General features: G+C 41.2%; 1 protein-coding gene across 12 annotated transcripts in view; it reads left to right on the top strand.

Annotated features, from left to right (window-relative positions):
* NUMB (NUMB endocytic adaptor protein) overlaps positions 1-27777 on the top strand; it is a 145689-nt gene that overhangs the window by 113175 nt on the left and 4737 nt on the right. For 6 of the 12 annotated variants that reach the window (XM_073348543.1, XM_073348542.1, XM_073348547.1 and 3 more), the window contains 7 exons: positions 6062-6139; positions 17923-17997; positions 18599-18739; positions 20121-20322; positions 22606-22908; positions 25730-25879; positions 26833-26985. In XM_073348543.1, coding sequence (XP_073204644.1) covers positions 6062-6139; positions 17923-17997; positions 18599-18739; positions 20121-20322; positions 22606-22908; positions 25730-25879; positions 26833-26985 — 1102 coding nt within the window. Of the gene's footprint in view, positions 1-6061; positions 6140-7307; positions 10195-17922; positions 17998-18598; positions 18740-20120; positions 20323-22605; positions 22909-25729; positions 25880-26832; positions 26986-27777 lie in introns of those variants that run through there. The other 6 variants (XM_073348548.1, XM_073348552.1, XM_073348549.1 and 3 more) reach the window with 6 other exon arrangements.

The raw sequence follows: 27777 nt of genomic DNA, 5'->3' as shown, positions 1-27777 counted from the left end.
GAGTCTGCCAGTTACCAGTACTATTGCACCCCTTAAACAGGGGCCTTATTCCACTCTTCATTACACACAGCACTACTGCTTGATTTGGGCTCCTCTTTCCTATGCAAAATAGACTAGTAGCATTACTTCATGCATGCCAAGCTTGGATCTGCTCAAAATGGCCTAAAAGATTACCTGGTTGTGATGTCAGTATGGTGGGCTGCTCTTAGTTTGGCTTCGATAAACATTTGTTCCTGTGAACAGCACTTGTTCAAATGCTTTCTTCTACTGCATCTCACTTTAGGAGATTGTCATCTATATCTGTAGTGCTGTTGCCACAAAATCCTGCGAAACTAATGAAGTCCAGTCAGTCAATTTTTTATCAAGGAATCAGGCTCCAAAAACCTTGAGGGTTAGGAGGGAAAATAAAATTCACCACAGGAATAATCCTAACTGTGAAGGATACAGAACTCCAGTCCCTTTTATCATTTCCCCTATACATCTTGGCTATGTGAGGTCTTCAGTGAAGCAGTTCGTGGAGCTTCTGTTCAGTAGTGCGGCAAAATTACTTAAAGCAGGTGGTGTTGCTGCACCTTTGCAAATTTAAGGCATCTGCTGCCAGACTTCTTTTTTAGCGAATGTCACATGGTTTCTCACTTGAGTTTCTTCTCTGCTAGCACACATAAGAATTGTTATAGATTTTCGTTTTCCTCGTCATGTTATGCTATAAAGTTTCTGAACTGACTTCAGTGCTTTGATTAAACTTCATCTTAAATCTTTTATTTCATTTCTGCCCCAGCCGATTTATAGCAACATGTTAAAGCTACACCCCATCCGTTCTTATGCAATGTAGCAGTGATTGGTTGCTATTTTCCTAACAGGGTTACAGATAATAATGTAAATGAGGCACTTTGTCCTTTATCAGATTTAGTTTATGTAGCTAAAAACACAAATATAGACTGACCACACTATTGAGCTGCATTCATTTTTGTCCTATTCTGTTCTATATAAGTTCTTTTACTTCCATCATTGATGTAGTGTCCAAGCTCCTTCTGTTAGTATATTAAGTGACATGGCTAACATCTGTTGTGCAGCTTATTCTTTTACTTTTCCTCTCCCCAGGGGGAGAATTGTGTGCAGAATGGAGTGTTCTGCTCTGGTAGTTTTTAAAAAAAAACCTGAAGCCCAAAAGCCAGTTAAGTGTGACTAAACTTAACAAGTAGTAAAATATGTACCCATTAAAAGTTCTTAAAGCACAATGCGTACTGTTTCTTTGGAATCCATACAAGAGCAGGTATCTGATGTTAGCTTGCTTGAACTACCTATTCATATACCAAACTTAAATTGAGAATAAAAGTTAAAGGTTTACCTACTTTTCCTGTGGACAGCTAAATATATTCCTTGTAAATAGTTTAATTACCTGAATAGCTTGATTATTTTAAATTGTGGACAAGTTTCCAAACTTAATTCAGCATTCAAGGTGGGGATAGCTTTTCTGCTTGTAAGAATCTAAAGGAGGTATTTGAATTATTTATTGTGAGTCTGATACAGAAAGTATGACAACAGCACATGCCTATTCCAATTTCTGTCTTCATAGTCCTGTCTGCCAGCTTGGAACCTGAGAAACAGACATAAAATTTTCAGCCATGCTACCTACTACCTACTGTAAGACTATTGAGTCTACTTTTGGCAGGGATTTTTTAAATGGTGGAACTCCATGAAATCGACGTTCATTTGGAGTTTGTTACTAGCATTTAAGACACTGTCATTTGGGCTTTATTTTTGGAATATTTCCCTCTAATGTCTTAGGAATCAGATTATTTGAAGCTCTTTACTTTTTTTTAAGGCTCTTGTGTGTGTCTGCCATGTGCAAGATTACTAAAATATATGGCTTATTTCCGGCAGTAGCATTTTGACATCCAACAATGGAATTCATCCTTAAGAGGGATTCTTGCTTTCATCCTAGATCGGTAAATTGAGCTGCTCATCTTCTGCCCTATAACCAAATATAACAGTTTTTGGCCTACAATCCTCTGACTTTGTTTAGGGAATGTCTGACCTTGAGAAGATTTACTTCTGATATGGTTACCATGCCTTTAAATCTATGTTGCCTGTTCTGATTTTATGCAACTCTGACTCTTTTTTTTTTGCAGCGAGTGTAGTGTTTTCTCAAAATCCAGTCAATAGGAAGAATGGACATAGGATATACCTAGTTACAAGCAGGAGGGAACAGGTGATAGTAGTCTGGAGTTGTCAAAATGCTTGCTTGTCTGGCAGCTCATCAATAGTTACGCTTAATTTTTCTTTCTATATTTGTTTTAATAGTGTGGGATTTTTCCAAATTCCAGTTTTCTGGACTGCAATCAACAGAATCTAGCAAATACATTATGCATTGTCTTCCACTTCTTAGGCCTGACTCATCAGCCCAAACAAAATTTTATGGGATCCTTCAGGAAGAGTGTAAAACAGGACTCTCATTGAGAAAATAATTTTTAAATCTTTTTCTCAATGTCCTCCTTAAAAAAAAAAAAGTACAAATTGACTTCTCCAACACATTTCACCTGATTTTTTAGAGGGTTTTGTCGTCACCTCTTAGTTGATTGTAGCATATTGACCAGTGTATCTTGCAGAACTAAAATTCACAGGTCTGACTTTTTTCATTGCAGTAGAATAGCTTCAAAGAGCCGCTTCAACTATAGAAAGCCTCTGGATAGTGAGACCCTGCTAACCCTGATAAGTGATAACTCCTTCATTTCAAAACTTGAATACATGAGGAAAGTGTCAGAGAATCAAAGATGCCCTTATAAATACAGAGCAGGATTAATCTTGCATGGGTGAGGTCATGGCCTACGAAATGATTGCACTCAGAGAATGAATCTGAAGTGTTGCTTAAAACTGCACTTGGATGAGGAAATAGACTGCATCTAAACATATGATTATAATTTCTATCTCCGTCCCATGAGTAGTCAACAAGATGTACTGTAGCCAGAAAAAGATAAAAGCAAGATTGCATAAAAGCAAAAAGATACAGCTAAGATTGAGTGGTACTTACATAAACATATTCTTTCATGTTTTGATGTTGGAAGTTTAGAAAAATAAATTTGAAGAAAAATATTCAAAGTGAGCACTGTGTAGATTTGTCAAAGAAATTTCTGTAACTGTAGCATTTTCTATTGCTGCAAGTTAATAGAGGCAGGATGATGATTTTTACTTAAAATGCCTCCCTGGTAGAATAGACACTTAGTGTACATGAGAATGTCATTGCTTTTGAAGCCCCTTGTCCTATTTTGATGCAGTGGCACAGCAATCTTGTTTGTAGTTAAGGGGTCTGTCCATTTGTCATCTTATTAATCTTCTTGTGAACAATGGGGCTTGCACTTTTCTATTGGTTGGCTGGATTACCAGTTGGATTTAAATTGCACATATATTAATGTTGTGATACTTAGACACTATATATATAATACATACAATTTTTTCAAACCACATTACTGTCAATTAAAGAAAAGCATAGTGCAAATTGAAAAAATCTAACTTCATGCAGGAGTTAAACTTACAGGTCTCTGTTGTATGCGACTCCTGTGCAAGCAGACAGTACAAAGACAAGACTACTTTCTTGTCTCGTGTCATATCTGTTTTGGCTTTAAGTTGTTTTAGTGTGTACTACCAGTTTCTAACTTGTCATTTTTTTAAAAAAATGATGCATTTCTTTTAATGTGTGTTCTTGTTTTAGCAGGTAAAAGAAACTTAATTTAATTGTTTTTAAAACATACATTAGTTATCTCTAAACTATTAACTCTTAGTGCTGTTTAAAAAACATTTTGCATGTTGTCTTTCCATTAACTTTTTTTCCTGGGGTGTTTTAAAGAAAAAAATTTCATGTTTAACAAGTGCTTTGCTGAGAGCAAAATTAATGATTAACTATCCCTGTAAAAATGAGGTCGCTTCTGGTGAATCTGTTTAGCTTTTGCTACATCTTTTAAAAGCTGTTACTTAGTTTAATACAATAGATTTTACTCAACTTGGCAGCAGCATCCAGCCCCTTCTCACTAGGTACACCACAGTGTGATTAATTCATTAGTTCCCCTACTAATATTCAGTATGTCCCATCCAAATAGGTTTTGCTTTTAAAAAAATCTTTCTTTGGAGCCTCTTTGCTGATATAAAACTTATGTAAGAACATCTCCAAGTTTAAAGAATTTATGTAAATTTAAATAGTAAAATGTGTAGTAAGCATTAAATTACATCTGAAAAGAATTACAGGCTGAGAATGGGGGCGGGGCAGCGGGGAGTCAGAAAATGCAAGGTTAAGATGGATGCTCCCTTCTCAGTTTTGAGTTTCCTGGCTTTAGTGGTGTCGCAACCTTAGCTTTGTCTAAATATAGAATTTTGTGTTTTAACAATCAGTTTGAATCTCAGGATATGTATAAACATGCAGATCTTTAGTATAAAAAGGCTTAACTATTGGAACATTGGTATAGAGGGTGTCTTAAACTGCAGTGGGGAATGAGATGAGATTTTTCCCTGCTGTGGGTAGAGGTATCCTCTGCTGGTTACTGCTATGCCATTAGATTGTGAACGGTCCTGTAGGAAACAATCTTTTGTTGGCAGAGAGATGAACTGAATTATCTAACCGATCTTTCACCTCGAATTTGAATAATTCTATGACCTTGTGGCACAGTGTGCCACCTCTGCAAATAATTTGGAGGGATAGCAAAGGCAGCATCGTGCTCTTTAGGAGCCAGCCATTTAATTATTGAATGGACGTGCATATAGACATGGGGTATGAGTGAGCAAGTGTTTGGGTTCCAGCTCAAGAAGATTGTACCTACCTCAGATGTATCTGAGTGTTAGTCTCTTGTTAGACTTTGACACCAAAGGTGAAGCCAGTAAAATATGAATGAATGAAATGGCTTGGCAAATTACACTTGAAATTTGCACATCTTACCCAATTAACTTGTCCATTTTTGTTTAACACCCCCACCACCAAAATCAAGCCCATGGTGTGAAGCTATGCAGAGCACTGGAGTTCAATTATTTCACTGAACCACCTTCCCTCTCTGAGCTGACTTCTGTTGGATATACTTCAGAGGTGCCTTGTTCATCCTGAGGATCTGGGAAGTACACTACGAATTCATTGTACCTCTTTTGTGTAAAGAGGTAACATTGAAAGGCTTCAAAATAAGTGTTGTGAGGAAACTCCTCTTGAAAGTGGGACAATTAAAGCGCAGATAAAGAGGCTCTTCAAGATTCCTGGTAGGGGGTATAGGACCCCCAGGACATAAAGAAGTGCGAGAGAAGGGTGGGCACCAAAAATGATCCATATTATAGAGTATTTACCACGCTTAATTCTTTGTTTAGCTTTAACAGCTTCAATTTAAAAAACAAGCTTCTGAAACAAGTGAACTTCTTGGCCATCTACAATTAAAACAAAAAACAACCTTCAAAAACAGCAAACATTTCTTGGCTTTCAGAGGAAATTGAGGGAGCACGCAGAAGCAGACCCGCAAAACTTTGAGTCCAGAGCATGTTTTTTATGGCTGAGTTCTAAATTCCAAAAACTGGTTTATAGTGGAAATGGGGTCCCAAAAGTCTCTCTCTGTATTTAACTTTGTGCTATTCAGGCAATTTTAGATGTTTCTCCAGTTTGCAAACATTCATCTTGTTAATCCTCATTTTAGTGTGAAGCAAACTCTTAGCTGTGATAAAAATTAAAAATTTACATTTCTCAGTGGTCTTAAACTACAGAATCTGGATTGTTTAATCTCCACACCTGCTGCCAAGTTTGATTTATAACCGTACTAAAGAGGACTAAACAGGGAGACTGCGCAGACAAAATAACCACTTTGCATGGAATTGGGTCTCCGGTTAAATTCAGTTCTCATTTCCCTCTTTTCACCAGTTTTGGGGCTGTAGCTTGTGATCTTATTAGCACTCTGTGTAAAACCTGTTTATCTGCATTTTCATGGGATTTTTCACATTTGCCTATCGCATCCTCTATGGATAACTCTAAACTCCCCTTACTTTCCCTCCATTTCCCAACTCTTGTATGTGCTTGTTGGTTTGAAACTCTGGGACACTTTAGCTACCTACAGTAATAGCACTCGACTTGTCCCCCCTGTTCCTCCAGGAAAGGAAGTTCTTCAAAGGCTTCTTTGGAAAAGTAAGTTTAATGCCTCATTTGTGCTTGCACTATAAGGAGTTACATCCCTGGTATAGCACTGTTTTAGATCAGTGTGTTATAGAAGCCACAGCAATCCATTTCAGAATGTCTCCTCCTGACTGAGATTACCTGGAATGACACTTGTCAAGAAAAGAATCTGGGTAAAAGGCAGCTCAAAATAACCATCTAATGACAATCCGGCTGATTTTGTATGCAAAATTCCAGTTTTTAAATGGTTTGGTCTCTCTGACAAAACCACAGCACTAGATTGGTAATGCTGTTAACACTTCCCCTCTGGTCTCCTGAGCTCAGATTTGGACTAGGTCATATGGAAGCCAGACTGATGTATTAGAAGTTTTGTCCACATCCTGACATCATTGCAAACTTGACCATATTCTGCCCTGAACTGCCGTTTTTGATAGTGTAGGGAGAATATATTTGTAGGCACAGTGCTATAATACGCTTCCCTTTCCTGAGAACCAAATTAATTTAAGGCCATGCGAGGATGCGGCAAAAACTTAGGTTTTGTTTTTTTCTTACTGAAGTTAAGATAGTGGTTCTCAAACTTTTTTTACTGGTAACCCCTTTCACATAGCAAGCCTCTGAGTACAACCCCCCTTATTAATTAAAAATACTTTTTAAAATATATATTTAATACCATTATAAATGCTGGAGGCAAAACAGGGTTGGGGTGGAGGCTGACAGCTCATGACCCCCATGTAGTAACCTTGCAACCCGCTGAGGGGTCCTGACCCCCCTGATGTATAACACTTTGGGACTCAGAAACCTGCTGTCTGCAATGTTTTGTTTCAGTGCAATACTACTCAGAAAAGCAACCTCTTATGTGGAGGAGACTGGCTCTGTGTGTGTGTGTATATATATATATATATAAACAAACATAAACTCTCCATGTTGGTGTAGTGTACCAAAAGTTATTTTGCGTGGGCACACATTCTTATAGGGCAGAGATTGTAATCCTCTAACAAATCAAATTGCATTCCTTTAGTACGTCAGTAATCTGTGCCTTCCTTGTACATGGGGAACAGCAGCTATGTTAAACCATTTTAAAAGGTTTTAACTTTGCTTTAATTTATTCAGGACAAATAAGAGGATTTGATTTTCAGATGTCTTGTAAAATATAAGCTTAGCTTAAACACCTGTTAGTGGTTTGAATTTTAAAATGTTTTTATTTACTGCTTAAAGAGGAAAAGCTTTTATGGCAGATTCTCTGATCAGAAGTTTCTTCCACCTTGCTTGGGGAGTAAAAGCAGAATTAATTTCAGTAGACCTTTGGAGAAAACTAAAGTTCTTTGAGTAGATGCAGCCACGTATTCCAATGCACTAGAGCCAGACAATCTTGCCCAGCAGTACCTGTAGGGGTGGCAATTGTGCCTTGTAGCTGTAGCCACTCCCATAGCTATGAGGCTGTGCTGCCCCAGCCGCTCCCCACCCCCAGTTCCTTCTCACCACCCATGGCTGGAGTCAGAGCTCTGTGTGGTAGTCATCTCATGTCTTCTACCTCCCGATTTTCTGAGTTTTTTTTTTCTCCATGTATATAGTCAGTAATACTATGGATAGTGTTAGTGAAGTTAATGAGTTAGGATACTTATTGCCCTGTGTGATGCACTCACCAGTGTTCAACACTGCCTGTCGGAGGGGAGGGGGATTCTGAATAGCAATCCCTATACAAGTTACTTGCAGGGTTTAAGTGAGAGACACGCTAAGGAGTGGTGCTCCATTTGCAAGTTGTGTTCCAAAAGAACTCAGGTGGCCAGAGACTTAAGCATGCAGTAGTACTTTCTCAAGCAGGCTGTAAGGCCTGAGGGCCACATCTGATTAGTGGTCACCTTTGGACTCTGTGGTTGAGGCACTCTGCTTTCCAGTGCTGGAGTCTCCCCCAAGAGATGGAGGAGCCATTCACCCTCTGTGGGTGCTGACGAAGAAGTCCCATAAAACTAATCAGGACCATCTCAGGGCTTTTGGAGTCGTCTCCTCTTCTGAAAAGGGTACAGACTAGCACCATACCACTTTCAGCACACAGGTTTGAGGAAGTCCATCAGATACTCCTTGGTACCAGGCTGAGACCACCGAGAACCTGTACAGTTGATTCCAGTTCCGGCTTTAGGGTGTCCGTTGAGTCTGGTACTGACGACATCAACACCGACACTGTCTGTCTCCATGCCGGTGGCATATCAGGTGGCTACAGATTTACTCTGCCGGTCTGTTCCAGACTCTACACTCGTCCAGCACTTTTTTGAGGCCACAGCCTCCACCATGTCGTCGACACCATCTGGTCATGTCATAGAGACACAGGGTCCATCAAATCTGCGGCCTATAGAATTGAGGCCAGAGCCAGGCCCAGCACAGAGGACCTCGTTGGCACTGGTACACTCCTCAGCACCGACGTTATGTCCATAGGAAATCCCGCCTTCTGCTTCTGTACTGCTGCTGACCTGTGTACCAATGCCTTCCCCAGCATCAGGGGTGGGTGCTAAATATGTAGTACTAGCTATGCTAATACCTTGTTGCAAGAGTACTGTTGTCTGTCTGCTTGCCCCGCGAGTCTCACTGCGTTCTTTAGGGATCGTAGAATTGTAGGACTGGAAGGGACCTCAAGAGGTCATCTAGTCGAGTCCCCCAGCACTCATGGCAGGATTAAGTATTATCTAGTCCTCGTCCCTGACAGGTGTGTGTTTAACATGCTTTTAAAAATCTACAATGATGGAAATTCCACATCATTGTAGGAAATTTTATTCCGGTGCTTAATCACCCTGATAGTTTGGAATTTTTTCCTAATATCCAACCTAAACTGCCCTTGCTGCTATTTAAGCCCATTGCTTCTTGTCCTATGCTCAGAGGTTAACGAGAACAATTTTTCTCCCTCCTCTTTATAACAACATTTTAAGTCAGGGATGGACAAACTACAGTCCACAGGCCGAATCCGGCCCACCAGCCATTTTAAGTTGGCCCTTGAGCTCTCACTGGGGAGCAGGGTCTGGGGCTTGCCCTTCTCTGTCACTCCAGCAAGGGCACAGGGTCAGGGGCCGCTCTATGCGGCTCCTGGAAGCAGCTGCATGGCCCCTCTCCAGCCAGGGCGCAGGGTCGGAGGCCGCTCCACACGGCTCCCAAAAGCAGCGTCATGGCCCCCTCCGACTCCTACACGGCTCCAATGACCCCCCCGCTCCAATGGGAGTTACAGGGGCAGTGCCTGTGGATGGGGCCATGTGCAGAACTGCCTGGCCGTGCCTCCACATAGGAGCTGGAGAAGGGACATGCTGCTGCTTCCGGGAGCTGCTTGAGGTAAGCGCCGCCCAGAGCCTGCACCCCTGAGCCTCTCCCTAAGCCCCAACCCCTGCCCCAGCCCTGATCCTTCTCCTGCCCTCCGAACCCCTCAATCCCAGCCTGGAGCACCCTCCTGCCCTCCGAACCCATCATCCCCAGCCCCACCCGAGAGCCTGCACCCCTTCCCGCATCCTTTCCCACACCCCAACCCCCTGCTCTAGCCCTGATCCCCCTCCCACCCTCAGAACCTCTCAGTCCCAGCCCAGAGCACCCTCCTATACCCCAAACTCCTCATCCCCAGACAGAGCTGTCCCCACACCCAATTCCCCCTCCCGAGCCCGGAGCCTCCACCCGCACCCCAAACTCCTCATTTCTGGCCTCACCCCCTCCAACACCCCAACCCAAATTTTGTGAACATTCATGGCCCACCATACAATTTCTATTCCCAGATGTGGCCCTTGGGCCAAAAAGTTTGCCCACCCCCGTTTTAAGTACTCAAAGACTGTTAATCATGTACCCTCTGTCTTCTCTTCTCCAGACTAAACAAACCTAATTTTTTTAATCTTTCCTCGTAGGTCAGGTTTTCTAGACTTTCAATAATTTTTGTTGCTCTTCTCTGGACTTTCTCCAACGTATCCACATCTTTCCTGAAATGGAACTGGACACAATACTCCAGTTGAGGCCTAATCAACATGGAGCAGAGTGGAAGAATTACTTCTCGTGGCTTGCTTACAACACTCCTGCTAATATATCGTAGAATGTTTGCTTTTTTTGTAAGTGTTACACTATTCACTCATATTTAGCTTGTGGTCTACTGTGACCCCTGGTATACTCTGATGGTGCAGAGGCGATGATATGGCAGTCAGCAGCAGCACCACTCACTGCACTTCATTAGGCAGTCTTTTTCCACAAGGCAGCAGGACTACCCTGGAAAGGGTCTTATGTCCTGGAGGCAAATGCCTTTTGGTTCTGGTTTCAGCCAGTCAACTTGTCCCTGTCCCCGTCCCCATCCTTTGGCATCTACTAAGCGCCAGTTTTGTCTTGTGTATCCAGGGCAGCGATCCAGTCATGATTTTTACATTCCTGTCCTCTCTGTTTGGGGACAAGATGGCTCGTTTTTACGATGTTTGGGACTTGATTACCACGGACAGCTGGGTCCTAACTCGATCTGATATTGCTTATGCTATCTAGTTCCTTTCCATCCTTTCTCCCCACCTTCCTTCCCGTCCCTTTTCAGCAACCTCTTTCGTGAGACACTGTTCCTTGAATAGGTTCAGTCTCTGCTAGATTTGGGAGCTGTGGCATAAGTTCCTCCGCAGCAACAGGGTTGGGGGTTTTATTCCTGGTACTTTCTAGTTCCCAAGCCCAAGGGAGGGGCGAGACCTGCAAAATTAACAAATATATCAGTTACGTGAGGTTCTGGATGGTCACCCTAACAACTGCCCTCACATTAAATCACAATGACTGGCTTGCTGCCCTGGACTGTCAAGATACTTATTTCCACGTAGTGATTTTCCCGAACCACAGGAGATTCCTATGGTTTGTTGTGTTGAACCAGCACTATCAATACACCAAACTCAGTTCCCTGAATCTTTACCCAATGTATGGTTGTGGTGACTGTGAACCTCAGGAAAAAGGAAATTCATATCCTCCATATATGGAGGATTGGTTACTGAGAGGCAAGTCCATGAAAGATGTCCTTTCTTACATGCACATCTCAGTATACTTACTCGATTGCTTGGGCCTCACCCTAAACAGGAAGTCAGCATTGATCACGATTCAAAAAATCTAGTTCCTTGGGGCCTTAATAGATTCTAGTAGTCTGAGACATTTTCAGATGATTCGTCGCCTTTGTCTGGAGCTCAGCCCTCTACTACAGTTTGTGTGCCTGGAGCTGCTGGGTCACATGACTGTACACACAAATGCTCCATTTTGCCAGATTGCATCTTTGCCCCCTCCAGATGCAGCTGAAGTCAGTCAATCATCCGACCCATCATCCCTTGGACAGACTGGTCCAACTTCCTCTACCAGTCCGGGGCACCTTATGGTGATGGAGATTCAGGGCAGTGTATGCCAGGGCATTCCTCTTGCTTGGTCCCCACCGACTAGGATTATTGTCAATGACATCTCTTTAAGAAGCTGAGGAGCACATCTGGGGTCACTGAAAATTCAGAGCCTGTGGTCAGAACAGGAAGCTTCACTGCATATCAATGTCCTGGAGCTTCAGACCATCTACAGTGCCTGTCACACTTTCCAAGATCACACCAAGGGCTCAGTGGTTCACATACTCACTGACAATACCACCACGATGTATTACGTGAACAGACAAAGGAGGAGCACACAAGTGTTCTGTGTCAGGAGATGATCTTGCTCTGGCAGTTTTGCATCGGGAAGAACATTACTTTGGTAGCCGATTGATTCTTTACCTCAGGTAGAGTAATTTGCGGATTGACTTAGCAAGTGTTTTCCCCTGAGTTTTGAGGGGGTCTCAGAAGTCCAGTGTTCTGAAGTCCATCTTTCCAGTTTGGGGCATTCCAGTTGACCTATTTGCCACGAGAGACAAGAAATGCCATCTGTTTTGCTCTCTAGAAGCGATGTTCAGTTTGGACTTCCTGACTGATGCTTTTCACTCAGTTGGGAATTGGCACTCATAGAATCATAGAATATCAGGGTTGGAAGGGAAGGTCATCTAGTCCAGAAGGTCATCTAGTCCAACCCCCTGCTCGAAGCAGGACCAATTCCCACTTAAATCATCCCAGCCAGGGCTTTGTCAAGCCTGACCTTAAAAACCTCTAAGGAAGGAGATTCTACCACCTCCCTAGGTAACGCATTCCAGTGTTTCACCACCCTCTTAGTGAAAAAGTTTTTCCTAATATCCAATCTAAACCTCCCCCACTGCAACTTGAGACCATTACTCTTCGTTCTGTCATCTGCTACCATTGAGAACAGTCTAGAGCCATCCTCTTTGGAACCCCCTTTCAGGTAGTTGAAAGCAGCTATCAAATCCCCCCTCATTCTTCTCTTCTGCAGGCTAAACAATCCCAGCTCCCTCAGCCTCTCCTCATAAGTCATGTGTTCTAGACCCCTAATCATTTTTGTTGCCCTTCGCTGGACTCTCTCCAATTTATCCACATCCTTCTTGTAGTGTGGGGCCCAAAACTGGACACAGTACTCCAGATGAGGCCTCACCAATGTCGAATAGAGGGGAACGATCACGTCCCTCGATCTGCTCGCTATGCCCCTACTTATACATCCCAAAATGCCATTGGCCTTCTTGGCAACAAGGGCACACTGCTGACTCATATCCAGCTTCTCGTCCACTGTCACCCCTAGGTCCTTTTCCGCAGAACTGCTGCCTAGCCATTCGGTCCCTAGTCTGTAGCGGTGCATTGGATTCTTCCATCCTAAGTGCAGGACCCTGCACTTATCCTTATTGAACCTCATCAGATTTCTTTTGGCCCAATCCTCCAATTTGTCTAGGTCCTTCTGTATCCTATCCCTCCCCTCCAGCGTATCTACCACTCCTCCCAGTTTAGTATCATCCGCAAATTTGCTGAGAGTGCAATCCACACCATCCTCCAGATCATTTATGAAGATATTGAACAAAACTGGCCCCAGGACTGACCCTTGGGGCATTCCACTTGATACCGGCTGCCAACTAGACATGGAGCCATTGATCACTACCCGTTGAACCCATAATCATATCATAAAATGAAGTATGAAAATTCTATTTTAAGGTCATTAAAAGTTCCTAAAGCTTCATTTTCTGAGCGCTGTGCAACACATAAATTAATGTCCTGCCTTTATAGGTGGAAGGGTGTAATTTTTTTAAAATAAAACTTGTCTGTGGTGGAGTTGTGATGAGTAAGCTCAGGTGAAATGGTCAGCACATGTATTCCACTGCCACATGTGTATTTATGTGTAAAGTGTAGGCATGCATATGTCAGGGGCATATGCCTATGTTTGCCAAAAGCTGGGAATGGGCGACGGGACGGATCAGTTGATGATTAACTATTCTCTTCATTACCTCTGGGACACCTGGCACTGGCCACTGTCGGAAGACAGGATGCTGGGCTAGATGGACCTTTGGTCTGACCCAGTATGGCCGTTCTTATGTCTCTGTATATATGCATAGAAATTATAAATGTATCTGTGTATTTTTGTATAGGGTTCAGACTTGAGTTGACACAGCAACAAAATGAATGGAAGCAGCTCATACCTCTTAAGGTTTGTCTACACTGCAATTAAACAGCCCCTTCCCAAGCCAGTTGGATAGGTCAGCTGCAAGTGTTTAATTGCAATATAGATGTTTGGGCTTGGGCTGGAGCCTGGGCTCTAGGACCCTTTGAGGTGGAAGGATCCTGGCAGCCAAAGCCCAAACATCCGTACTGCAATTAAACAGCCCCTTAGCCCTTGCCCTGTGAGCCCGAGACAGCTGGCACAGGCCATCCACATGTCTAATTACAGTGTAGATGTACCCTTAAACTACATCTACACTTGGAGCTAGGAGTGTGATTCTTGGCTCACACAGACATACACTAACTCTCATCAAGCTAGCATGCTAAAAATAGTGTAGCCACAGCACCACAGGCAGTTGTGAGCAGAAGCATGGGCTAGCCACTCTACGAACAAATCTGTGGGGTCCAGATGGGTTTGTATTCAGAGTGGCTAGTCCATGCTGCTGCTCACCTCTGCCTCTGGTGCGGTGGCTACACTACGATTTGTAGTGTGCTAGCTCAATGAGAGCTCCTTTGAGTGTTACACCCCCAGCTCCAAGTGTTGGATGTAGCCTGAGCTATTGTTCTAGTCTAAGGCAGTGCTAACTGGCTGACCTTCAGAAATCTGTCTTAATCTAACTGGCTGGAAACTTGTATTTAAAAATGAAATCTTTTATTTTGCAGTATCTGAGTCAGCTAGGTGCATAGTGGTCAGGATTGTTTTACTTTGCTGTTTTAAAGCTTTTAATGTCACAAAACTTGCATATAGACATGTGACTCAGTAATTCCATATTGCCTCTTAATTTTAACACCTTAACTGCCATGAGAAACACTATTCTTTAGAAAAGAACTTGACTTCAGTCTGCTGCTTTCTTCTACTACTGATGTCCATTTTTAGGCATTGATGTAACCCCCTGGTCAGGGGCCTGCACTTTAACAGCATTGATATAATCCAAAAGCTACCTGTGTGGCGTTGAGAGGCTGCTATAGTCTCTGCATATATCCTTGGTGGAGATCAAGATGGAGTTACCTAATAACATAGGTTGAGACTTTTGGTCCAGCATATCTTGTTAATATGTGTGTCTAGTACTTTCAGTGCCTATAACTTTTGGCTTTTGCTCACTCACGCTTTGTTGATTATACTTGATGTAATACCACTGGGGTCTTTGGCACAACTTAATCTATATAGCCTGGTGAATAGGATGTCTTCTGTCATGGTGGAGTCAATACTTCATGCACTCTGTCTTGGCAGCCCCAAATATTGCTAACACAGTAAGTGCCATATGTACAGATACCCATATCTTCATTCTAACCATTGACACAATCCTCTCATTTTGCTCCACTAATTATGGGAGGAGTTCTTTGCACTTTGTGCTTTGTTAGGATTCAAGAATGCTGTCAGCATTCCCTTCACACTGTTTAGTATTTTGAACCAAGCTGGGAAGGATAGGCTAAGGATTCAGCAGATGGAAGAGCTGTAGAAAGTCCACACTTCTAAGGGGACAGAAAAGGAGAACGTCACTAGTTGAATTTTAGAGGATCTGGGACTGTGCAAAAAGGATAAACAAAGCTTTCCCATTTTTAATGTAAAGACTATCAAGGATCTCCAGTGAAAATGGGAGTTCCTTGCTGAAGTCTTCCAATAATCGGGCTTCATTATCTACCTAATTCTTGACTAGGTGATAGAATAAGAGGGCAACAACCTTCGGAATAATTTTCAACTCGGTATAAAAAATAGCACAACAAACATCTTGTGCTAAGAGACTGCAGGCTATGTTTCACTACATTTAGAATACAGACTGCAAGGACTATAGTATGAATTCTGTTAATTTGTTTTTGAGGTAAGTCTTAAAGGTGGGCTCTAGTAGGAAAGTTTCAATCCTTGATTTAGGAGGTGACAGTCTTATGCTGGCAAACTTGAATTTGCGCTGTGCAAGAAGTGGCATACATATTCTCATCTTCTAGTCTCTTCACTCTGAGAAATACATGGAGGAGTTTCATGGCTTCATTAAATTGGGATTTGGCGATATGTGAGTAAAGGATGAGGATATAGTTTTCTTGGGATCAATGCTTGCTTCTAGAAGCACATGGCTGAGTTTGTTTTCTAAAAAGAGTTGTATCAAGTTTTGCTTCTTTAGTAGATTTTGAAAAGACCCTTCCCCGAAGCTTTACTCTCCTGGAATGAGGTCGTATTTACTCTTTGGAGAAAGTTGTTTTCCTTATTCTTCCCACCCAGCTTCATCACATACCTTTGTTTTTTCGTGACTTTTATATTTGCTGAAACAAAGATATTGATTAACATTATGGATGGTTTAAAAGAAACTGGTATCCGTTTTAAAAGAAGTCAAAGGAGAGACATCTAGATTTGTGAAGAATTTTGAAGTTATGGAAGTTGTTGATTGAGAGCTGGGAGCACAGGCCCAAAGAGTGTGGCTATCCCATATTTACTGCCTTCTAAAACAAAGAATTTTAGAAATCATTTATTTATATATTGCAATATTTTCTGTTTGTTCAGCCTGGCTGATAACCTACATTTTAAAACTGGGCCCCTTTCCATAGCTTTCTTCCCTGAAGTCCTCTAAATTAATCTTCCTTACAGTTCAGTTCCAGGTACCATAATCAGTGTTTATCTTAATGTGCTGGTCTTCCCCCTCTATCTCGCTGATTCAGAAATCAGGGACAGTCGGTTGCAGTTACAACAAACTACAAAGTCCTCTTCTCCCTCTCCCCTCCCCCCCCTTCATCTTTCCTCTGATAATGTAACCACTGTAATACAAGTGAAGGCTTACCACTCCAGCACACCCAATAGAATATCCTATCCATACACTGTAATTCTAAAATCAGTATTGCATAAATGGAACATTCATTGGCTTTAAATTGGGATGAATCATAGATTTCAGCAGTGTTCAGGTGCTTTATGTATGAGGATAAGTAACTCATGGAAATCCGTGATGTAGCCATAGAGGAACCATTTTAAAAAACGCAGTTCTTACACAGGAAGGCCACCAGAGATCACTCATTCATCCACACTTCTGCTGCTATGCTCCATTGCAGTGGCCTGAGGGGTGATACCCAAAGGTCTCCCTGAGATGGCTGTTTATAGTACTGACCGTTGTGGTGTGATGGAAGCCTAGTGTATAAAACAAACCAGGAAGAAAGGAAATTGTTTATCTGGCTGAGACATGAAAAGGATAGGTAAGCATGAAAACCTGAAGTATAGATCCTTTTTATTTTTTTTATTTAACTTTTTTAGTCAGGAGTAGGAAAATGCAATACTTTGGAAAAGAAATTTTTCTTCTAGCTGCATTTCTGAGTAACAACCAGCAAAATGGTGTTTTTAACTAAACTGAGAAACTGCTCCATCTCTAATGTGAGATGTCATTCTTTAAAAATTGTTTTATCTGATGGGTGTTATGCAGTATTTTGCTATTTTCTCTTAAATGAAACAGTTTAATATCCAAAAAATAAATGGCACTTTTAGCTTTTCAAGTTCTTCCTCTCAGCTTCCCATGTTTCTGTTGGTCTCTACTCAGAGCAGGTAAAAGCTCCCACAGTCAAATTTTGGATGCTTGCCAAAGTGCTCCATGTAAAATATTAACCTTTTCATCTTATAACACAATGCTTTCTAGACATATTAAACATTTTAATAAAGATTTAATAAAGATTTCCTTAAGTGTCCCTGCACGTTTAGTGCATAGCTAATAGCTGAAGAACACATTTACTGTTAATGCTAAGTGCAAGTATTATGCATTAAAGGTGCATAGCACTAATAACATTTTGCAGGTGATTCTAATACTGTGATTTAAGGTGATGCCGTGATTCTGCCACACGATTATTGGGGGAGAGGGCTAGGGTGGTGGAAAGATCAGGTAAGAATTCTTACATTGTTTAAACTTGTGCTATAGAAGCTACCTGTGGTGTAACTCCTTATGCATTAGTGTTATCTGACTTTTTAATTTTCTTGGTTGACCTTTTTAAATGGGTGAACAATTCAATCTTGAATTCTTTGCCTATAAATGAAAGTATTAACCTGTCTTTAATTTCACCTGTTCTATTCCTTTCCCTTCCCCTGCCCCCCTCATTTGCATTGTGTTTCTGAAAGACTGGCTTTGGCTTGGTTCTCTGAATGTTTTGCAGTTTGATTTGAGTATCTGGCTTTGGGCATCTCTACTGAACTTGGACTTCATCTGCACTTACTATTGTGGTTCTTGGAAAGCGGAAGTAGGTGTACAATCTGAAAACATTGCTGTAATACTGTGTTTTTCCCTTTTCTTCCCTTGAAAGACTGGAAAGAAGGCAGTTAAGGCAGTCCTGTGGGTTTCGGCAGATGGACTCAGAGTTGTAGATGAGAAAACTAAGGTGAGACTTTGATTTTACATTGTATCAAAATGCCTCTAATCTTTGGTACCCCTGTTCTTTTTTGGACAAGTACTTGTCCACTGAAAGAGAGACCTACATGCACGTGACCAGTTTAATTATTCATTACGTAGTGAAAATAAACTGAAATTTGTAGTGAACCATTTGAAATGCATATTTTTACTGTCTTATTCTGCAGTGCACCCTGTGCTCATCTGACTAAACATAGCAGTTAATGTGAGCCTGGAATTCTGTTTTTGTTTAATCTGCCAGGAAAGCACATTTTCCTAATCATTTCTATCCATGTAGTACATGCAGAGTTCCCCTGACCCTGATGTCCTTTATGTACTAGTAGAGATACATGAGAGATTAATGTATAAAGAAATTTATATTGATCAATCCAGTTTACAGTGCATCTGAAGTTCCAGATCATTGTATCTTATGAGCAAGCTTCCAAAAATGCAGCAAGGGAGTTAAATAAAACGTACAGTAAGGAGAATCATATGTCTCTGAGATTTAGGTAGGTAACATGGAAAATGACTTGTTTTTTTTAAGTAAGCACCTGTTTACACTCTTGTTTTTTTGGGGTGGGGGTTTCCTTTAGGATCTTATAGTTGATCAGACAATAGAGAAGGTTTCTTTCTGTGCTCCGGACCGAAATTTTGACAGGGCATTCTCTTATATCTGTCGAGATGGCACTACCCGGCGTTGGATATGCCACTGCTTCATGGCTGTAAAGGACACAGTAAGTTGAGTGTGATAGGGTCTGCATTTAGCTTCTGCTCTGGCTAGAAGGAGGAAGAGCTGCACCCCACAGATTTTTGAAGTCTATATGTAATAAAACTTAAATTTATCTAGAGAATATTCTCCAAAGGGTTTTTACCCTAAACCAAAATATTGTATTACTATTTGGTTGCAATTCTATGGTTGCAGTTCTAATTTTTTGTTTGAATTGTTTGCTTCCCGATTTGTGGTAGCCTAGTCATCTTATGGAGAGAGATGGTACCCAGCACGGTGTATAAATGGAAGGCAGTCAGAACAGAACTACACATTTAAAAATAAAGACAGAAGATACTTGTATCTGAAAATGTATACAGCTGAAAACTGAAATAGAAATGACAGTCTGAGGTAAAAACTCTATAGAGGGTAATTATAGACTTGGTAGTGTTTTGAGGCCTCTTGTGTGCAAACGCACATAGAAGGCAAAGTAATTCTGATCCTCAGAATTAAAATTAAACTGCATAAATTGTGATAACCTTTGGCTTATAAAAATTAAAAGGAGACTGGGAAGCTGGTTACTTCTGTTGCAACTTATAGGACAGTAAGTTTTTTTGAATTCCAGACATCAGCAGTAATATTGGAGTTGTCTTTTAGAAGGCTTGAAAGCTTTTTATACAATAATAAAATAACTTTGTGTGCCTACATCCAGGCCAGCCAAGGTCAAACTAGACTGAGTCATGAAGATTCTTAGCGTTTCACTGCTGTTGTGATGAACCTCCCTTCCTGGCCTCTCATTTTCTAAATAGGGGGATAAGATGTGGGGAAGCTCCCTTTTGTATCACAGTAGCCTGTTCTTTGTTTAGTAAAACTGGGGTTGTTATGGAACCATTGTAAATCTTAATCTTGAGCATATTATGGACAGCTATTTTTCAAAAAGTCTGCCTCTAAGTACTAGTTTAGGTCTGCAGTCAGGGTCATTACAGGAACAAGTATTCAAGATTTGTGAGCCAGAGAGAGCCCTATGAAAATTTTCTACCTCTGTAACAGTGGCAACCTTTTGGACTTGAGTGCTTGCTACTCCAAAAAATGGCTTTACGGAGTTCCCTCTGAGCACAGTTGAACCCAAAGGCAAATTATTCCACTAGTATCTTAGTCGCAGTTGAACTAAACAGCATATCTGGAAAACTCTTACGCTGGGCTTTTCCAGCAATGTTTGTGTAGTAACAGAAGAGTCTTTGTACGCAAAGGGTTAATTTAAACCCATGCAGTATGACCAGGCCTAGCAGTTATCTGAGGCTCCTTAATTAGATTCTTCTTGGGAAAGGCAACTATCACTGAGTAATACACAAAACACATGTATGTATGGTTGTGCCAGTTCCTATATGATGCAATGTCTTCTTGTACAGGGGGAACGGTTGAGTCATGCTGTGGGCTGTGCGTTTGCAGCATGCCTGGAGCGAAAGCAAAAACGAGAGAAGGAGTGTGGAGTGACTGCCACCTTTGATGCCAGCAGAACCACATTCACAAGAGAGGGATCTTTCAGGGTCACCACAGCTACTGAGCAAGCAGAAAGAGAGGAAATAATGAGACACATACAGGATGCTAAAGGTAAAGGACTGCAAGTTGTGTGATTTTTTTGCTTACCATGGACAATCTGTACAAGTGACTCATAGTCTATGCAGAGAATAAAGGATTAACTTCTCCACAAACTCCTACAGTTCTGGGAAAAACAAGGCTAATCACATAGTGCAGCATGCTTGTCATTCGCTGAACATTTAATGTCCACGTAAAGATATGAAATGATCCCAGCTGCCTTCACTTCCCTACATGCCCCCCTAGAAAATCACAAAACATTGATCCATGTGTGAATGCAACTAGAAAAAGCTTCTACTTTTTGTTTGTTTTTCTTAGCAGGTAGGTTAAAAGGTGTCTTGTAGAGGGAAGATGGTAGGTCCCAGGATAAAGGGATTTATAATGAAAATGGTCCAGGGACTTTTAAAAAGCTTTAAAAAAAAAAAAAAAAAATCAGTAAGGAAAAAATATAAAATCCAGCCATTTTTGAAGAGTTTTAAACTCTGGCTTTAGACCAAAAATATCTCCCTGGTTTTGATGATACTGTCCAATTTGCTGGAAAACTGATGGCTTTATACCCAAAGAGAAAATATTGGAGATGTAAAGGTATCCTTTGAGTCAGTTGCATTTGTCACGTTTTCTTCATTAGTCAGATGAATAAGTGATAATGGGGTTATACAGAATTGCACAGTCAGAATGAGGGACCTGAAGTAAAGGTGTTAAAGGGTCTAGAATGTTTTAGGGTTTGTGTAAAGATGGCTCCATCTTCAGACCCCAATTTTTTTGTCAAATAAATAAACTATAAAATGAGTTGGGGCCTTCTGTATTTTCTAGTAACCTAGTAATATTACAAAAAGTAGTATTCTCCATTGTTTGTCTGACAATTCAGTAGAAGTTATCTCTAATAAAAACTCCCATAACAAGTTTCATACTTCCTCTCTGAACTTGCTAAACCCTAATCTTGATATATCTTGTAGTCTTCATCAGCTACCCACTATTCCTGATACATCAATTTTAAAACTTACTAACTGAAGCTTTAACTCAGAAGTCAATGTAACTCCAGGGCATGAATCACAGAAATCATGCCTCAAGGTGTGAAATCTTTTTCAAGGAAGACTTATTAAAGTTTTTTCAGTTGAGTGAACAGCGTTCTGAGTAGTTGTGGCTAATAGGAATTGAAGGGGGCGGGACAGCCCAGTAAGTTCCTTCTTTTAATACTTACCACTTTAGATATCTCCAAAGTAATGTTTGTCTTTCAGATCTCTCTATTTGTTCTGTTGAAGCCTGTTGAAAGAAATTCACTGTTTTAAGAGGTGCTTGGAAAGCAGCAGCACTGTACAGTTGAGAGGGTTCTGTGCGTGCTGGTTTCTCTACTTAGTGATGTTTAATTCTCCTAAAAATGACGTATGCCACAGCTAGAGAGGTGCATTTTTATACCATATCCCATCCATCATGAGTTGTAGCACATCTAATATTCTAGTAAAGAGTGCCTCCTAGGCCGGAATTATTGTTGTAGTGGTTTAGTATTGTCAATCTGATATGTGGACATTAGTTTGTAAGTGCATTCACTCGTGACCTAATCTGGGCTTAAACTTCTACATGTCCAAAACTAAGTTTGGTCCACTGCTTCACCAGGAAGTAGGTTTCAAGTGACATAACAAAAAATTAAGTATCTGTGCTCTTACTTTGAGCAGCTTTTGGTGAAAATGTAACTAGTGACTGGCAGCTGCTCTGTCTGGAAAGGTAAATACAACTGAAAATCTGCCTCTTCATCCTGTTCTGAGGTAAACCAGAGACTTTGGCTTTCTGGGACATGTAAATTGTTTAGTGACTTAATTGAATAGAAGTAACACTAACAATTCTGTCCATATGCTGTTCACCTCACAATTTTGCACAAGTTTATAAAATAAGAATGGGGCTGTATTTTTAATCTTACAAGCTTTTGTGTGTGTGTTTGTTTTGGGTTTTTTGAGCCAGAAGTAAAACTGAATTCCTATTGGTTTAGGAACACTTGACATATCCCCACCACCAAGCAGCTAAAAAGGAATATACATTTTACACAGCGCCTGTCCATGTAAAGTGCATGGTCTGTCTTAGTGTTAAATACACGTGTGTGCAAACAGTTGCCAAAGGTGAAATGAACAGCTGTAGAGAACTGATTTTTCTGTTGTAATATTAACACTTTGAGCGACAAAGGCAGTTTTAACTATAATTACAGCAAGTTTATCCTCTGAAAACACACCAATACTGCTGACCCAGGAAAAGTGTTTAGCAGTGCTTCACTTTCCTAAACTTTTATGTTCTGTTTTCTTTTCACAGCTGAAACAGAAGTGAAAACAGCAGCAGCTCCCAGTGCTACACCCAGCAATACTGCCCAATCTCCTGGCTCCCCAACCTCTCCCACTGCTGACATCACTGCTTCTATAGATAAAGAGATGAATCATCCCCATGCTATCCCACGAAGGCATGCCCCTATAGAGCAACTTGCTAGGCAAGGCTCTTTCCGAGGTTTCCCTGCCCTTAGCCAGAAGATGTCCCCCTTTAAACGCCAGCTGTCATTGCGAATAAATGAGCTGCCTTCAACAGTGCAAAGAAAGACAGACTTCCCCATGAAGAACTCAGGTAAAAGCAAGTGTGTGTTCTACCACAGTGGTTCTCAACCAGGAGTCCGGGGCCCCATGTGGGGCCATGAGCAGGTTTCAGGAGGTCCACCAAGCAAGGCCAGCATTAGACTTTCTGAGGCTCAGGGCAGAAAGCCGAAGTCCCACTGCATGGGGCTGAAGCCTGAGCATTATAGCTTCACAGGGGGCCCCTGCAGCATGGGGCCCCAGGCAGTTGCCCTGCTTGCTACCCCTTAACTCCGGCCCTGGCTTTTATATGCAGAAAAACAGTGGTTGTGACACAGGTGGCCCGTGGAGTTTTTATAGCATGTTGTGAGGGGCCTCAGAAAGAAAAAGGGTGAGAACCCCATCTGAGGAAGTGAGCTGTAGCTCACGAAAGCTTATGCTCTAATAAATTGGTTAGTCTCTAAGGTGCCACAAGTCCTCCTTTTCTTTGTACTGTAACATTGTCCTTTGCAAATGCAGAAGACAAAAGCTTCCTGCATGCTTCTTACCTCCTGGTTTTAACCATGCAGCTAACTTGCTCAGTGCTGTTTAATGTGCCAGTTCCTTCTTTCCACTTCACTTCAGATGGCCTGCCACTAACAAAAGTGTCACAGCTCAGAAGAACTATGTTGGCAGGGAAGGGATTAGGGTTTCAAATGTAAATCATCAGCACAAGGTAAACTGACTTGTTCTTGGTGTTTGAGACTTCCAAGAAAAGCTCAGGAAGAGGTGTTGGTGAATTAGTAGGTGGCACTCTTTGCTCTGTCATTAAACCAAAGCCAGGTGTGATGGTAGGGGGCTCTGTACTAATAATGGCTTTTGAGATGTAAAATGCTAAAGTCTTGACCACTTGTGATCATTAAAGATCCTATGACCTTTTTCGCAAGTGTTATCCTAGAGGTCCCTGTCAAATTCTGACTCCCTAAATTCTTCTTCAGAGCAGTTAAATGAGCTGCTTTTGCCTCCCCAATGAAAACAACTTTTAGTATTAAGTGGTGCAAAGTGGCTGTATTTCAGTAGTGTGTGGTGCCATGTCTATTAAACTTCGAAGCTTTCACACTAAATCATCCCAATACAAATGTAAGTAGTGACAATTATGCAATATAGTAATAAAATTATATACGCACACTAGAATCCCAGTAAGTAGGATATCCTGCTGCATGGCTTATATTCTGATAGCCCCATTTTAAAGATCTGTAACCTTAAAGTTTTAAAAAAAAACAAACTGAATAACGACCAAAACGGGCAGTATTTACATGTCTTTATTTGTTAATCTTTTCATCTTTAAGCTCTGATGTTAAAGCAGAAGTTGCCAAATTTCACATCTGTTTAGCATCTGGTAATGAACAACTTAGTACTAGCTAAATACATTCATGTTAAGAATTTATTCTATTACTGTCCCATTTTTGCAGTTGTCATTTCCTTTCAGTATCGGGTTAAATGGGTTCTTTGGGAGGTGTCTTGATTAAGCATGTCCCATTTAAGTGGCATACACTCCATTTGCTTTAGCCCAGTCTTCCTTTCAGAGTAGGAGCCGTGTTAGTCTGTATTCGCAAAAAGAAAAGGAGTACTTGTGGCACCTTAGAGACTAACCAATTTATTTGAGCATAAGCTTTCATGAGCTACAGCTCACTTCATCATCCGATTAGTTACGAAAGCTTATGATTAGCTCACGAGAGCTCATGCTCAAATAAATTGGTTAGTCTCTGAGGTGCCACTAGTACTTCTTTTCTTTTTCCCAGTCTTCCTGAATTTTTCAGGTCACTTGTAATCTCTGCAATCCTGTTTTGCTTCCATTGCTTGCATGTACTGCTGAATGGTGTAGGGCTGATATCCAGAGGCACTTTTGGAGAGCAATGCAAGTAGGAATATCTGGAAAATCTGACACTGCCGCACCATTTGCCAAAAATACGTCTCTCTTTTTCCACACACATACGGACACTGGGAAATGTGGTCGAGTCTAGTTATGGAATAGACATATAAAAGCTTAACTGTCATAGTTTTATTAAAAAGAAATATACATAAATTTAAGCTGACGTAGTAGTAAGGATGTGGCACAATCAAGGTGAGTTCCCATTATACATCAAATGGGTTCTTAACAAATGATGATATTGAATTATACCACATGAGCTGTAATGCCTAGGCAGTGTCAACCTCACTTTGTATTTCCTGGCTTTTCCTGTCACAGCCGTAATACTATACAAGTAAGGAATTGTCAGTGGTGTTCCTTACAGCTTCACTTTCGGGAAAACCCATCCCACAATATACCTTTTAGAGGGCAAAGCATGTGATCATTTCCTGAATGGCAGCTACGCCTTCTGCTAATACATCTTCTTAGCTCCTGTGAGCTGCTGTCCTGCAGTTTGAAGCATATCATTTGAATAGTAACATCCATCTTGCATCTTGAATCAGATGCCTTGTGAGCCATTGATATGTTGCATAGGACAATATAATGTACAACTGTCTTATGTCTGTAACAAAGCTGTGTTAGAACTTATTGTCTGAACTTCCTGGGAACAAAACCTGATACAATTACATGTTAAAAATGGATGGCCTGTCCTATCAACCAGGAGATAGACCATTAGAAACTCACTTCAAAACTGGAAAACAAATACTCCACTTTCTCTCAAGGATAAAACTCCCCAGATATGCTGGATATGGCTTTGTATTTCTACTGCCAAGTCTTCACCGTGGATTGAAAGGGTGGTAAACCCAATCTACGTATAAGGCTATCCAAGTCAACGGAAGGAATATCTTGTGAGATAAGGACAATATTTACTTCATCTTTTCTGTATCCCTTAACTTTCTATGAGTAATGATCCATGTTTAATTTTCAGTCCCTGAGATGGAAGGGGAAGTGGACAGCATTAGCTCCCTGTGCTCCCAGATTACTAATGCTTTCAGCACACCGTCAGAGGACCCCTTCTCCTCTGCTCCTATGACAAAACCAATCACTGTAGTTGCACCACAGTCTCCTGCCTTTCAAGGTTTGTAACTTTTAAGCTTGCATGGACATGCTGGATGATGCTTGTATTTATGTAATTTTGCTTTCCAGTAGCATGCCATCACCATAATGTCTCAGATTTCCTCTTGCACAACCATTATATCATCTGCAGTTTGAAGACACATTCTGCTTTATTCATCTCATGTGCGTATAGCTGTTTGTTTCCTCTGTTTTGTTTATCTCCCAAAAAAGATTCATACACCATCCCCAAAATTGTGTTATGTCCATGGGTTGGAGGGGGAGAGAGATAATGGCTACCTTACTATTCTGGCTACTGAATTGTAGTGCGGTCTTAAATGGGGTGCCAGTGTATGCAAGTCCGATGCAGAGGGCCCCTCGAACTGGAGATCACAGATGAAGCATGTATAGGACACCCGAATCATCAATTTGTTCTAAAACATGGAGACATTTTAACATGAGGGGTGATGAGTGGGAGTTATATAATTGTGTTACTGGCCTCAGATTTTTTAGTATATATGAAATCCTGTGAATGGAAGCGAGTATTATTATGGCAGAACTTCATTTTTTTTAAGCACAGAGAAAACAATCAGTTGCATTTAAGTGTTCTGTTGTGACTTTCACTGCATTGTAATAATTTCCATTCTGATTCTCTCTGCATACCTGCTTTTATTTCAGCCAGTTTGAAACAGCTTTATTCATAAAACTAGCTTCTTATTTACTGATAGGATTTTAGAAAATCCACAGTCCAACTGTGTAGCTAACAGTTGATTTGGTAGAATTAAAATAACTGGCTTTATAAAGTTTGAATGGGCTGTAAATTAGTCACTGTTCCAAACTGAGCTAATTTACACAAGCTTTTGTCATGTGTGTTTGTACAAGTGGCGTATGTTGGCAGGAATGACAAGGCCCTTTCCTCCAGTCAGCTGCATGCCTTGCATGAATTAATTGCAATGTTGTTGTCTGCTCCCATTTTAGTTAATGGCACTGCCTCTGCCTTCTGTGTGCTTGCTGTTAAACCATCCCAAGCTGCTGTAGCACCCACAGCTATGCCAGTTCGTGAAACCAATCCTTGGGCTCATGCCCCTGCTGCTCCTGCTGCTAATACTGGAGCTGCAGCCACATTCTCTGGTAAGATTGGGTGTAGGTCCTCTGAGTTGTTTTGAGAACTTAGGGTCAAAAGTATGATTGAGCCCCTGGAACAGCTACAAATGTGTCTCATTTAAGGAGTGGAAGGGACAGTGACAAAAGCTGGAAGTAGAAGGTTTTTACCCAAGTGGTAGAGGGGAGCCATGAACTGGGTAGTTATGGGATTATAGGCTGTACTGTGAGTTTTGTTTTAGCACCTGATGATTTTCTTAAGTTGCAAAAAGGCAAGTCATGGAAATTTAGAGCAAAGAAAATTCGGTGGTGTTTCTATACCTAAAATACCCTTTTATTGGCGCTAATAAGGGGAGTTTAATCTGGTGGTGTACTGTCTTCATTATCTGACCCTTTTGGAAAGTAAAGCTGCCCCTGAGCAGTTGGTCTGGCCCTCGAGGAAGCCATGGCCTTGTATACATGGGAAAGGTTTTTTGGTATAAGCTATGGTGTGAATTTAAACCAATATAGTTATACCAGTATAACTACCCCACACATAGGCACTCTTGTTCCGGTCACTTTTTGATATAGGTTATGTTGCTTGGGAATAGATTTAAGCTAAATGAAAAAGCCATCTTTATTTCAGAGTAAATGTCTACATGGGATTGGAGGGTTGTTATACCTGCAGAACTTTCCTAATAGACAGGCCCTAAACTCCTGCTCTGATAGCTTTCCAGGCAGCCAAAGGTTTAATTTTGCCACTCAAATGTTTTCAGCTGTTTAGCATCACATCCAGGGATGGATTATCCACAGATCCTTGAATCCAGCCCTACACACCAAGGT

The sequence above is a fragment of the Lepidochelys kempii genome, chromosome 6 (genome assembly GCF_965140265.1).
Source record: "Lepidochelys kempii isolate rLepKem1 chromosome 6, rLepKem1.hap2, whole genome shotgun sequence".
NCBI lineage: Eukaryota > Metazoa > Chordata > Testudines > Cheloniidae > Lepidochelys > Lepidochelys kempii.
The sequence above is the reverse complement of the archived record's forward strand: the minus strand, read 5'-3'. Positions and strand labels throughout refer to the sequence as shown.